This window comes from Perna viridis, chromosome 12 (genome assembly GCF_037379345.1).
Source record: "Perna viridis isolate PV_CMFRI_1.1 ecotype Kerala chromosome 12, ASM3737934v1, whole genome shotgun sequence".
NCBI classification, from domain to species: domain Eukaryota; kingdom Metazoa; phylum Mollusca; class Bivalvia; order Mytilida; family Mytilidae; genus Perna; species Perna viridis.
Genome location: NC_142456.1, coordinates 9,376,486 through 9,390,287, shown reverse-complemented (window position 1 = coordinate 9,390,287; position 13,802 = coordinate 9,376,486). Strand labels below are relative to the sequence as shown.

Here is a 13,802-nt window from a genome sequence, read left to right as displayed (position 1 = left end):
GGCATATATCAGTATGCTGTACACGTGTACATGTTTCAAGGGGTAACCTCACACCACCAGCATTACAATCAGATACACATAGGAAGATCTAAATACCAAAAAAAAAAAACTAATTACAAGAAGTACTCTAAATCAAAACCAGAACATGCCTCAAAAAGGATCTGCTATGTGAAGTAAGCCTAAGTGAAATGACGAAAAGTTATAGAATTACATGTGACTACTCCTAACATTGATATGAGTGGCAATTAAACCATGGAGACATTTCAAGTCAATAGTTTTTGTTTACATGTAAACTATGTAAAAAAAAACTGGAAAAGTGTAAAAACATTAATAATTCAGACCCACACAATACTTTGAAGTATCATTCAAGATAAGGATTCAATTATTATAACAGAATACATTAAAATGATATCTCAGAAAATTTAAATGTGCATGAATGAAAAATATTGTAAAATGAACAATCCTTTCAATACGAAATTTACAATATTTATATGATTGGCATTTTTGAATTTAAATGTTCAATTTACATATTCATAAGCACTATTGATCGATTTACATTTCTAAATATATACAAACATTAGAATGGTAAATCCACTGTATGTATATATGATACGAGTAGAGTTTTAGAAATAATCCACGTACAATGCAGAATTGAAATTAAGAAAGGACCGTAAATTAATTGGAAAACTGGATGGGAATGGACGTCGTCTTCAATCCAAAATCTGGCATCGTTCTGTCGGGTGTGTATACTCCACTTAGATATGTGCATTATTTGTTTACTTGTAGCCAAGGAAATGTTGTGTGAAATACAACTCCAAATTTTCAGTTTTATAGATACTATTATAGATTGCTTCCAATGTACGTGAGGAATACATACCTCCGCGTTGGTTAAAAGTCAGTCTACAAAGCATGCATTCGACTAGGAACCATAATATACATTTCTGGATGTATGGTTCAAGACGGGATAGTTTTATTAGTAACTTGACCAAATTTGTTCTCTGTTAATCCTTTTTAGTAAAAATCAAAACCCAAGACCTTAAAAAGGAGACCTTATTCCTTGTATTACAAATGTTACAACCTGTCGGTGATGTATTTGGCTTCGATGTGCTTCTTGTTGATTATTCATTGTTGTATGTTGAAATTCCTTTATTGAATCTAAATATTGCTGATGACTTGAAAACGAAATTTGATTATGCACAGTCAAAATAAAATTATCCTTTATGTATATCATTTTTAATACAATTTTACAGGAACGGCTGACGAGGACTGTTCCGGAACAATCAAGCTTCAGAACAATGAAAACCATGACATTAAATACAAAATACGGACCACTCTACCATCAAGAGTTGTTTTATCACCTCAGACAGCAGTTATAGAAGCAAAAGGCTCAAAAACAGTAAAAAGTACGAAAATGTTAACCGTTCTAGATAGAACTTAAACTATTTCATATTTTTCTCACTCAGTTTTTTATTGACAAATAACCTTGTTTTTTTCAATGATCAAAATACATCAGCACACGTTGTGCAAGAAGTCTTGATATATTAGAAAACTACTTGTATGTTTTAACCATCAACTCGGTCATCTTACTACATGTAGCTACCAGTTCATTTGGGATCTCGAGTAATTTCAAGGTTACCATGATTAAAACGATGTTAAAATATAATCCAAGTGACAAATAGAAGAAACACTAGGACAGAAACAATAAATTTTATATAGAAACCAAATAAGCTAAAAATGATAAGCAATCGGAATTCGTCAGGAAAAAAATAATTGAGTCAGGTATTCCAGCGTGACAAGCACCCTTGCCTTTCTAGAAATTCACATTATGGACTATGTTTATACTTATATGCGAAAAGGGAAGGTATTAACGAAAAGAAAAGATCTGAAATGATGCTTTATAATCTACTGTTTACATTGATTTCAGTACAATACAAGTCCTCAGCTGACGAGGTTAAAGAACCCAAATTGATGTTTAGAGTATATCTTTTGTCGTTAAAAGAAATCAGTGACTGTGACAATGTGGTAAGAATATTATTATAAGAATTAATTTTAAGAATATGTTTCCTTCGAATGAAACGACATGTAGTACGTTTGGAACATGTAAGAGAGATTTCGAAGAAACCCGTGGTTAAACCATTCACTCACAAGACAATAAAAGTCCGAATACGTTTATGTCAGGTTTGTGAGTGGATGGGTCGATTTTACACACCCAAGAATTCTGAAAAAAAACAGTGTTCCAATCCCTAACTAACTGAAATATATTAATATTTTTTTTTCTTGTAGACTCTCATTCAGTGAAATTGACGTTTCAAATGGCGGCATTCAACCGACAGCGTGACATGGTTGTCAATTTCAATATTCATTGTTACGGGCTACTGATAACTATATATTATATTCTTTCAAAGTTTTTGTTTCAATATACAATGCCGACAAATGAATGGAATAAAGCCGATAATACCATTTTGAGCCTCTAAACGGCTCCATCTTTCTCGAAGCGATGATTATCATGGCCATGCAGTTTACGATATGCAAAGGGAATTTACACTGTGACAGTTGTAAAATAGCCATCGCTGAGGCGGTAAAAGGTGAACAATCAATCATTATGTACGAAAAGGCATAATTTATGCTAATTAGATTGGAATTCAAAATCAAGAAATATAGAACAATAAAACGAAAAAACAGTGAAAAATATATTTTCTCTGATTTATACAGATAGATTCTTGCTGTGCATATCCTCACGAGCCTTGTAAGTCAGGAGCGACTAGGACGCAGTCGTAAATAATAACGTCAAAAAGGAAACTTTCTGCTTTCAGTTACACTTACGACTTCATAGTTTGCCATTAGAAATGCAACTATGCCAAATATCTTGGGAAATTGGACCTCTTGATACTGTCCGTCTATGGTGTGGAGGGTCAGTCAATACTGCCCAATTAACTTAATAATGTCATTTTAAAAGCGTTTAGATAATTTATTTACATGAAAAATATAACAAATACGTTTTTTATTACCATAGTTTGCCGAAAATGAATCACTGACTGAGCAGCGGATTTTTCAAGCAGCGTTCATGGTTAAGCCGGATGACGACGATGCAATGGCGAGTATTGATTATGTTTAGCACCAGGCATTTTTTTTATCTTTGGGTATTTTTAGGGGATGAGGGCGAGGGGTTTAGAAAGTTTTATTTCAACCATCTAGTTTATTTAAAGCAAGATTTGTTTTTAGAATACTAACATACAAAAAAATAAAATAAAAGAAAGTCACCATGATGAGAGCGATGAACTTGTATATTAGAAGGAAACGTCACATGTAATAATCTGATAGATAACTGCCGTGGCTGTTCGGATGTTTATTAAGTTCTAGTAACAATTTTTTACAAATTTCTTCGTTGGAAAATGGGGTAATTTTTTAGGAGTATTTGCAAAAACAACTGAATGTATTCTGATGAACGATATACCAAATTAAAGACAATAGATTGGAGATTGGCAACATATCTTTTTTATTTATTGAAAATAAGACAAATTTATAAATTTCATAGTTCAAAATCATAAAGGTTGATAGAGTAATCAAGGGAACCAAAGTTATAGCGGTAATCAAAAGAATGTAATCCAGGGACAAAGACCAGACATGGAAAACAGACATACACAACAAAGAACATAAAGTAACTAAAATCATACATACAAAGTAACAAAAGTAAATGAGCAACTCGGACTCCACTAAAAACTGGGAGCATGGACCCGGTGCACCGGTAGGGTAAGCGTCTTCTGCTTTTCTAGAAACAAAGATTTGTCTTTTAGTGTTTGTGAAAATTATTGCATCTAGTAGTCTAAGAATGGAATTAATTGCCACTGAAAGAGAAAAATCTGATGAATGTCAATGGATGTTTTAAATAAATGTGCTTCCGCAGTGGCCAGGTTTACAAGGGGCGGGTTGTGATCACGCCGCATTTTTTGCGCCTGTCTCGTCAGGAACAACTGGCGTCTGCATGTATTTTGTTTCGTTTTCGCTCTCAGTTTATTTCTATGTTGCTTGAGTATAAAGGGGCAACTATTTCGCTGTACCGGTGTATAATGTTGTTTTGGGACCAGCTGCAGCCTGCTCTGTGGTTTGAAGGTTTTCTCGTCATTCATTGAAGACCTATGGATGCCCTTGAGCTGACATTTTTCATCTTGGTGGGCTTGTTGTCTATTTAACATATTCACCATATCCATTCTCGTTATATTTGAATATTTTTGTCTGTTGTCTATGTGTACTTCAATCTATGTTCCTCAACAACTGTACATTAATATTGTAAAATATGCATGTTTATCTGTATACCAATGTTTCTATATAGGTTTAGCAGAAATAAAGTATAGCTCCGAAACGGGGTGCATAATAAAGGATATTTGAATAATTATAAAATAATGACTTAATCAATGTACCTATGTCTTCACCCCCGTCACACTGCCAAGCGAGAGAAATGAACGTGAACAGATCAGTACTACAGCTTGAATGGAGCACGTTAATTATCGTGAACCACTATATAGGAGATTTCCACTTCATTTTCTATTACTTTTTCAACAATTACAGCAAAACTGTAACTTTTGCGAACAAAACAATTAAAGGTGTCAGTCAAAATGATCACTATTTATAAAGGATATGTAGTAATTATCATTGACTTTGATATATGGACAGTTTGTTAGAAAATACAAAAGGCAAAATTTCGTCCGATGCATTTTATTATGAGAGTGAACACAGTTTATTTCGATTTCTACAAATATTTTTTTCTCCATTTTTCTCTAATTCTTATTTAAGATTTTTTGTCTAATGTATTTTTTTGTTTTTATTTTGATGCATTGTATAAAAATGACCGAATTATACCTACAATGATCGCGGAGGAGGCGGTTAAGATTTGGTCACTACTTGGCGTCCGTCGTCGTCGTCGTCGTCTTTAACAATTTCTTCAAACATCTCCTCTGAAACTACTGAATAGATTTGCATGAAACTTATAATGACTTTTTCTTAGAGTATCCTGCACAAAATGACCGTTTGGATTTTTTATTGGTTCAAAAACGTGGCCGCCGTTACTAAAAATAGAACATAGGAGTCAGCCATCAGATTTTTGCTTCTGTCTCCAAACCGTTAGGTTTAGCCAATTCTGACATGGGTAAAAGTATTCGGCATGATGAGATCCATCTGTGGTCAAATTTTGGTAAAAATCTGTTGACCCATGTTGGAGGTATTGCCCTTTTTGGACGTTTTTTGATGTTATTACTTTCAAAAATCTTCTTCTCAAAACTTGCTACACAGAATTCAATGAAAGTTGATATTTTTGTTTTGTAGAGTATCCTTAACAGAAAGACCGTTTGGGTTTTTGATCGGTTGGAAAGCATGACCGCCGTTGCTAAAAATAGAACATAGGGGTCAGACATCAGATGTTTGCATATATCTCCAAAACGGTTAGATTTAGCCAAATTCTGACATAGGGTAAAAGTATTCAGCATGATGAGATCCATCTGTGGCGAAAGTTTGGTGAAAATCTGTTGACCCACGTTGAAGTTATTGCCCTCTTTGGACGATTTTTGCTGTTTTTGATGTTATTACTTTCAAAAAATCTTCTCCTCAAAAACTACTGTACAGAATTCACTGAAATTTGGTATTTTTGTTTTGTAGGGTATCCTTAACAAAATGACCGTTTGGATTTTTGATTGGTTAAAAAACATGGCCGCCTTTACTAAAAATAGAACATAGGGGTCATACAGTAGTTTTTTCATATTTCTCCAAAGCCTTTAGGTTTGGCCAATATCTTTCAATTGCTGAAATATCCTTATTTTAAGACCTACAAAAGTCTCCAATGGATCAAAGTTGTCAGACAACTACATGTAAGGATTATAGCCCTTCAGTGGTGAAAAATGACCTTTTTTGTTTTACAGTTTTCAGCCTATATCTTGGAAACTATGATAGATAGAATGAAACTTTTAATTGTTGAAATAATTCTTATTGTAAGGCCTACAAAAGTCTCCAGGGATCAAAGTTGTAAGACGAGTTGACTTTTTATGAGCAACTCGGCGGGTGTTTCTAGAAAAGCAGAGGACGCTTACCCTACCTGTGCACTTGGTCCATGCTCCCAGTTTTTAGTGGAGTCCGCGTTGCTCATTTGCTTTTGTTACTTTGTATGTATGATTTTAGTTACTTTATGTTCTTTGTTGTGTATGTCTGTTTTCCATGTCTGGTCTTTGTCCCTGGATTACATTCTTTTGCTTACCGCTATAACCTTGGTTCCCTTGATTACTCTTTTAGATCCAGTAGTTTATTCTAAAGCATGTGTTCACTATTCAGAAATTTTTTCGTTGTCCCTATCATTGCTTTAAACATTTTGTGCAGAAATACTAACATGATATTTAAGAAGTATGTTGGCGAAGACAGTGCAAGTCAGCGGAACTACCGGAAGTGTTGGTTATTTTACCCGAAAATGTTTGTCAATCAAAATAGATTTTTTAATTTGTTCTTAACTGCTGAGCTACAGAGTAGTCATTTATATGCCTCGAAGAATACAGTTTTGCATTACCCACAAGATGCCATGCACACACCAACATGGACTACATTGTAGTACTTACAAACGGTCTATTACATCAACCGATTTTTAATTTATATTTTAGTTCCTGTCGCCGATGGCTTCTAAGGAAAGTCGGGTGGAAGATGATTTAGACTTCACGGGAAAGGCAACTAAGAATATCAGATGGCTGAAAAAATAATTAAATCTAAGGCTAGCAATACTTGGCTTGAATTGTAGATCAGTATTCAATTACAACCATATATACACGAAGGGAGAACTCAAGTTTTTTATTAGTTTTTCAAAGTATGTTATAGAAACTCCTCAGTAAAGGGGTACGATGATCCTGTTTCTCACACTTTTTTATTATAGTCATTTATGGTATTGGTTATATATTCATTCTCTGTAATCCTACTACGTGACTATGATTATCAGTTGAGGGTGTGATATAAGATTAATCTGTAATTTGCTATCATTAAAGAGTCCACAAAACACTACAAGGTCCATAAAAAATTCTTACTTTATAATATGTTTGCTTAAATGACGTTGTCACACATGTATGAGAGAGATGTTGACATATTTATAATGATAATTGTGTGTCGTACTTAAACCTATATGTCAATTAAGTACTGTTACATTCAAAGCTGTGGATTTGACCATGGATACTTCAACTGAGCACTGGCGACACATATATTTGTATTCATATTTGTAATAAAAGTCTTCTTATTTTGGTAATTAAAACTTGATCTGTTCTTGGTATCTATAATTACTGATTATAATAATAGTTAATACATTTACAAGTTTTACTATAAATTTCTATTTCCTGATTGTCTCTTTTCTGTCTTAGCAAAATTTCAAAACTCATTAAACGGTTGGGTGTCATTTCTTATACTGCCATATATTTGGTTTCCTATTAAATACTGTATAAATTGCCGTAATATCATTTCAAATATATTCTGAACCTTGGTAAACAGAACAAAATTTACACCCCAAAGGGGTTCGATTGTGACAGGCTTCACTGTATGGAATCGACACCTATAAGTTTATATTTTTAATTGCTATTATAGTCCATGTGCTGGGAGGGTCCACCGTACACCCCCACTTATCAACTTCATGATGATATACCTCCCATTTACGAATCTGTATGTCGCCAAAGAATATTCTCAGATTATTTTTTAAGTATAAGAATATTTTTGTACCCCAATGGGTAAAATATTTTTCTAACCCCTTTGTTCGATCTTATCTTAGAAAGGGAATTTTTGGAGTTTCCAGATTTTCTTCCACATCAAATATAATTGGCATTTCTTTTTCGTAAACTGTAGTTTAATCAAAATGTTGTTATTAAAAACACATTTTTTATAGCATAGTAGTTTTCTAATGAGCAGAGCAATGAATAATTCATATTCAAGGACACTTAGGTGAAAGAGTAGTCAAAGGAACCAAAGTTATAGCGGTAATCAAAAGAATGTAATCCAGGGACAAAGACCAGACATGGAAAACAGACATACACAACAAAGAACATAAAGTAACTAAAATCATACATACAAAGTAACAAAAGCAAATGAGAAACACCCGCCGAGTTGCTCATAAAAAGTCAAGTCCGGGGTAGACAAACGAGGAAAGGAAAACTATGACCCGTTGAATAAATCACTTTTCATGGTGCAGATGAATACACCATAACGATCCACGAGTTCATGATGACGACCATAAAACTTCTATAGTGATAACTTCAATCTTGTAGCAACATAACCCTGTTCCAGAAGCCTATTTGTTAGAGTTCTAGCGCGATACAAAAAGTCTGCGTAGTTTCGGCAAGCTCTGACATAACGTATGAGTTGTGATATGAACACTCCATACGCAGGTGCCGAAGGGATGTTGCCACAGATGAAAGGAAAGTTGACAATTCTGAATGAAAAGTCATTACGTTTGTCGTAAAGTTTGGTCAATAGTTTTCCTTTACCATAGATTTCTGAGTGTAGGTCAAGATATGAGGCTGACTTCACAGTGTCTGTAGTATCCTTTATTGCAAGTTCTTTTGGGTAGATGCGATGTATCAAATCTCCGAAATTAGGATTGTTTAAAGATAATACATCATCTATATAGCGGAAACTGAGATTGAAGGATCTAGCAAAACGATATTCTTTCTTTCTAATCAGATCAGCTATAAAGTCAGCCTCATAAGAGTGAAGGAATAGGTCAGCAAGTAAAGGAGTACAATTTGTTCCCACTGGGATGCCGACCGTTTGTTGAAAAACACGTCCAGCACACTGAACAAATATGTTGTCGATTAAAAATTCCAGCATTTTGTAAACATCTTCCTCTGTATATTTGGAAGATGATTTGGAATTATTTCTTACAAAGTATGAGGAATCTCTACCAAGAACTATATATTTGTATCTAGGTGTACCATCTTTTTTGGAAAAACAACGATGTATAATGTTTTTAAGTCCGGAATTTTAACTGAGTATGGGGAATAGAAGTATACAGTGTTGAAAAATCATAGGTTTTAATGCTATTATATTCAGATAATAGTCTTGATCTGATTGTCTCCAAAAGATCTTTCGAATTTTTCAGGATCCACATTGAGTTCATACCACTACGGGAGTAACAAGTGTTGTGGTAGGACTGCAGACCCTCTTTGACAGTTGTGAGTATAGAAGTTAAAAGTGTTGAAAGAGGTTTGGGGGTACATTTTGCAGATCCAGCTATGAAACGTTGTTTGTATGGATTCTTGTGGAGTTTAGGAATCTAGTACATAGACGGTAAATCACAATCATCGTCCTTGGTAGAGAGACCAAAAGAGGATAGATTTATGGTTTTCCACAATCTCTTTTCTGGAGAGAGAGTGGTAGCAGTATAGGTCTTATCACTGCTATCATTTTCTACGTCTACCTCCGTATATTTGTCATGTATAGTAGACAATGTTTTTGCTATATCGGGGTCTTTGAAAACTGATGTAGCCTTGGCACTCATTGACTTACTTAAAACTTTCATTCGTTTCAAAATTAAAGACCTCACGGCCTTTAATCACTTTGACAGAGAATCAATGTCTTCTTGTTCTCGTTTTATCCATTTACTTGCATAGTCCTTGACGGCATCCATAAAAACTTTAAAGTTATAATTCCAATTTATGGAGCGTGGTTCACGTTACTTTGGATCTTTAGAAGGGATATTACGCAGAGATTCGTTTTCGATAATGGTTAAATATGCCGTAACGACGTCACCAGAATGACCATATTTGAATTGTGAGGTTTTGCAAGAACAGTCAAGTGCTTTAGCCTTGAAGTCCTCAATCTCGAGGTTCTGCAATGGCCTTTTATAATTGAAAATTTTGGATGCAATGGGTGAAGTATAGGAATATGAAATAATTGATATGGATTTGTCTTTGAAATATATGGGGGAATTTTGTTGGTAACGTTTTTGTGATGGAGGATGTTAGCCAAATGAATTGCATCTATAACTTTGTTGACAAACGGTAGTGGAAGAAATGATCGTTTTTCTTCATCTTGATTTTTCACACAAACTGGTTTAAAGAGTCTGTGGAAACCAATATCCAACATGATGGCAACAAGTCTGTATAATGATGGGGTGGGGTCAGAAACAGGAGTGTCAAGACTTATTTTGAGTGTATGAAGTCCAAGAGGTTTTTATATGAAAGGAAGGAGACCATTTATGTAGACATCATGTAACTTAGGTGACGTATAGTGGCGATGGCCATGACTCCTTTCCCGTCTTGGATTTTTGTCAAATAAATTCATCAAATTTTTGCTATTGTTATATTGGCTTGAAAGGTTTCCTATACTTTTGATGTACTCCTCTCTTTCCCTACGATAGTTTTTACTTAGAATGGTAAACACTGTATGGGAGTTAGTTGAGTACATGTATATGAAAATCATATTGTTGAATATTGCGGGTGTGCAATGGGCTATCTCAAACCACGTACTATAAGTCATTAAAGATGCATGTACCTTGTAATATATAACATAAAATATGGAAATAGAAATATTTATTAGAATGTAAATTACTCCATAAAAGGTAAAGTTAATCATTAGTATAATATCCGATATCGTCTAATTATGTGCATACAGAGTAAGTACTAAACTGTCCCTCTTAATAATGGGCATTGATATTTGAAGTCCCTTTCTCCGAATGAAAAAGTAATCCAAACAATAGGACCACTTAAACTTTAATACTGGTTTTCTATAATCAAAGAAATGTTACAAAATACAGTCAGATAATGACCTTGATTATTATATAGAAACAGTGTTCACAGTGTAATAAATAAGTATAATTCGCACTGTGAAATAAATTCGGTAATTTCACTCAAGCACTTTCTCTCGCCAAAATGTCACGATTTTGATATCAATCCGCCAATTACAGAATTTTTTACAATTCGTATTGAAAATATCGATAAATTATGAAGAAAATCTATATAATAAATAGGATAAGCAATTGGTTGTCGTGAATAACCCAAATATAATCACTCGTGCCAAGAACGCTTGAGGATTTAACTCGTGCGCAGAACACGTTCCGCCCACTTGTGAAATCTAGCCGTTCTTCGGCACTCGTGATAATATTCTGGTTACTAACTGTGTCCAATTAATTATCCTATTATTATTGCCAAAAATAGTGCGAAATAAGAATGGTTTAGAACTTAAGTAACAGATTAGATAAAAAAATCCACCGAATTCAGTGTAATTTTTTGTTCAGACATTGTTACTGATCACAGAATTAGCCTTAATTTTTCATTTGGTTGTTGCGCTTTTGAGATAAAATTTAAATAATCAGCGAAATTCACCAAAAAGATATCCCTTGACGGCCAATAGTTTCTGCTAATAGTCACCCAACCAAAACATTTCTGAATTTGTTGATTACCATCTCCGACCCTTGTTCAAAAGCTCCCGTCATATTTAAAAGACACCATGGACTATCTGAGGAAAATGGAATCAATGAATCCTCCCGACACACTTCTCGTCTCCCTTGATGTCACTTCACTCTATACTAATATCCCACACGATGACGGTATAGAAGCCTGCAGAGAAGCTTAGGAATCACGAGATATTTTGGACCCCCTACTGATTTGCCTAGTAAATTTACTCACTTTTTAGTTTTGAAGTGTAACAACTTCACTTTCAACGACGAACACTACCTCCAAATCAATGGTACAGCTATGGGAACGAAAATGGCTCCTTCGTATGCTAACATCTTCATGGGTAAATTAGAAAATCAAATAATTTCAACATCTTTGTCGAAACCCCTCTCTTGGTTTCGATTCATCGATGATGTTGACATGAAATGGACTGAGTCGAAACAAAATTTAGACAATTTTATCACACATACCAACAACGTTCACCCATCAATCAAATTCACCCATGAAATTCCTGACACTAAAATCACATTTTTTGGATACTACTAGGTTTATAAAAGACGGGGAAATGTCAATGGATCTTCACAGAAAACAAACTGATAGTCACCAATACTTATCTCCCAATAGTTGTCATCCAAAACATTGCACTAAAAGCATACCATACAGCCAGGCACTTCGAATTCGGGGCATTTGCTCATCTGACGATACTACCAACAAACGTCTAGATGAACTCCGTGGTCATTTGTTATTGCTTGGCTATAAATCTACAGATATAGATCGGGGATTTGAACGTGCTAACAACATCAGCCGTAAAGATCTCCTCGAGTGCAAACCTAAGAAAAAGAACAAAAGGGTTCCTTTTGTGCTTACATACCATCCAGCCTTTGGGAAACTCTCGCAGCTACTGCATCTAAATTGGGAAGACATTCAAAACCATTCTAAGCTCTCCAAGCTCTTTCCTGTGGCCCCGGTCCTGGCATTCCTAGACCTATGAGCCTAAGAGATGCCCTAGTAAGAACAGAAATATTTCATCGCAGCCCAAACAAAATACAACGGGCCAGTGTCGACCATGTGGAGATAAAAGATGTACCACCGGTACCCAGATTCTGCACACCAAAACGTTTAAAAGCTACTGCTCTGGAAAGGAATTTTCCATTTTTTGCGACGTGACTTGCAAATACCTTCTCCAGTGCCAATGTGGTATGCAGTACGTTGGGAAAACAGATCAACCTTTCAACAGGCGTATGAATGGTCATCGCAATGACTTAAAATGTAAACCAGACCTCCCTCTAAGTCGCCATCTCAGATCCGCCGGATACACTCAGGAGGATCTCCACAACATTGTGGTTACGATCATAGAACATAATAAAAAAACTGGTCAAAATATAAAAGAGTGTTTCGGACGAAGAAATTACAAACAACTTCTCCACATGGAATAAACGAGAAAAAAATAATCCATTTTTAGTTCTTGGTCTAAGGCTGGTACAGCACTACATGCTGTACATCAATACGCCGTACTACTATATTTTGATTTTTTTTAATTTTTAATTTTGATAAAAAGACCCCCTTTGTTATTTTCATCCAGGCTCCTTATCATTCACTTATGTGTGCATTTGATAAAGGTACAATCACCCACAGGGTACGTGATTCAGCTTCTGAATTTGTTTTGATCTTGAACTTTGTGAGTTGTATGCTCATTAAGTTTTATAAGTTTTATACTCGTAAGGTTTTATGAGTTTTATGCGGAATAAGGATATCAGTTATCCGAAATATTCAATGTAAATTTTACCATCTTCTGGTGATGTTAACATATTTAGACGTTTATTTAATTTATTGTGACATCCATCATTAATTTGATCCTCTGTCCTACATAATAACATCTAAATGAACTGTCCGGTACTATCATAGATCGTGTACTAAGTTACAGCCCTAGATTAATCCTACGAGGAGGAATGACCGGCCAGCGAAAGCTATATTTTTTATATAACCTAGCTGGCCGAGTAGTCTAGGGCGCATTTGGTTGATTTTAGCGGGAAATGAATGTATGATTTTCCAAAAAGTGTAGATAGGTCTGAATGCAAAAATTATTATCGTTACGTAAAAGTATAACATATATAGGACTGAAAATGCATCGTTTGGTTGGCTTGGTTTTCTTCATCATGAATCAATTTATCAGTGGCAGTCTGAATTATATCTTGATTGGTACTTAAGTCAATTTGACTCTGTAAGTAATTGACCTTTTTTCTAATTCTATTCCTAGAATTTTCAACTTGAAGAAAGAAAATAGAATACTATCTACAATTTCATTTTATTAAAGAAATTCTTGTGTCAACATGATATGCTTCAAAATGGTCTTGTATGTAATAGAGATACAATGAAATGCCGTTGATTCGTAAAAAAGAAGTC

At 34.7% G+C, this 13,802-nt stretch overlaps 1 protein-coding gene across 2 annotated transcripts; it reads left to right on the top strand.

Moving 5' to 3' along the window:
- Nucleotides 1-529: 529 nt before the first annotated feature.
- LOC148601115 (uncharacterized) lies at nt 530-7,281 on the top strand. 2 transcript variants are annotated; one of them, XR_015916988.1, is made up of 5 exons: nt 530-740; nt 1,251-1,403; nt 1,925-2,022; nt 2,284-2,585; nt 3,014-3,094. XR_015916988.1 is itself a non-coding variant. In XM_088554538.1 (5 exons), exons 1-5 carry the CDS (start codon nt 692-694, stop codon nt 6,729-6,731), a joined length of 477 nt encoding a protein of 158 aa, XP_088410664.1. In that variant the 5' UTR covers nt 534-691; the 3' UTR covers nt 6,732-7,281. The 2 variants fall into 2 exon arrangements, 1 of the variants encoding a protein (XP_088410664.1); XM_088554538.1 differs by lacking the exon at nt 2,284-2,585 and adding an exon at nt 6,636-7,281 and having other exon boundaries at nt 534-740.
- Nucleotides 7,282-13,802: the final 6,521 nt, after the last annotated feature.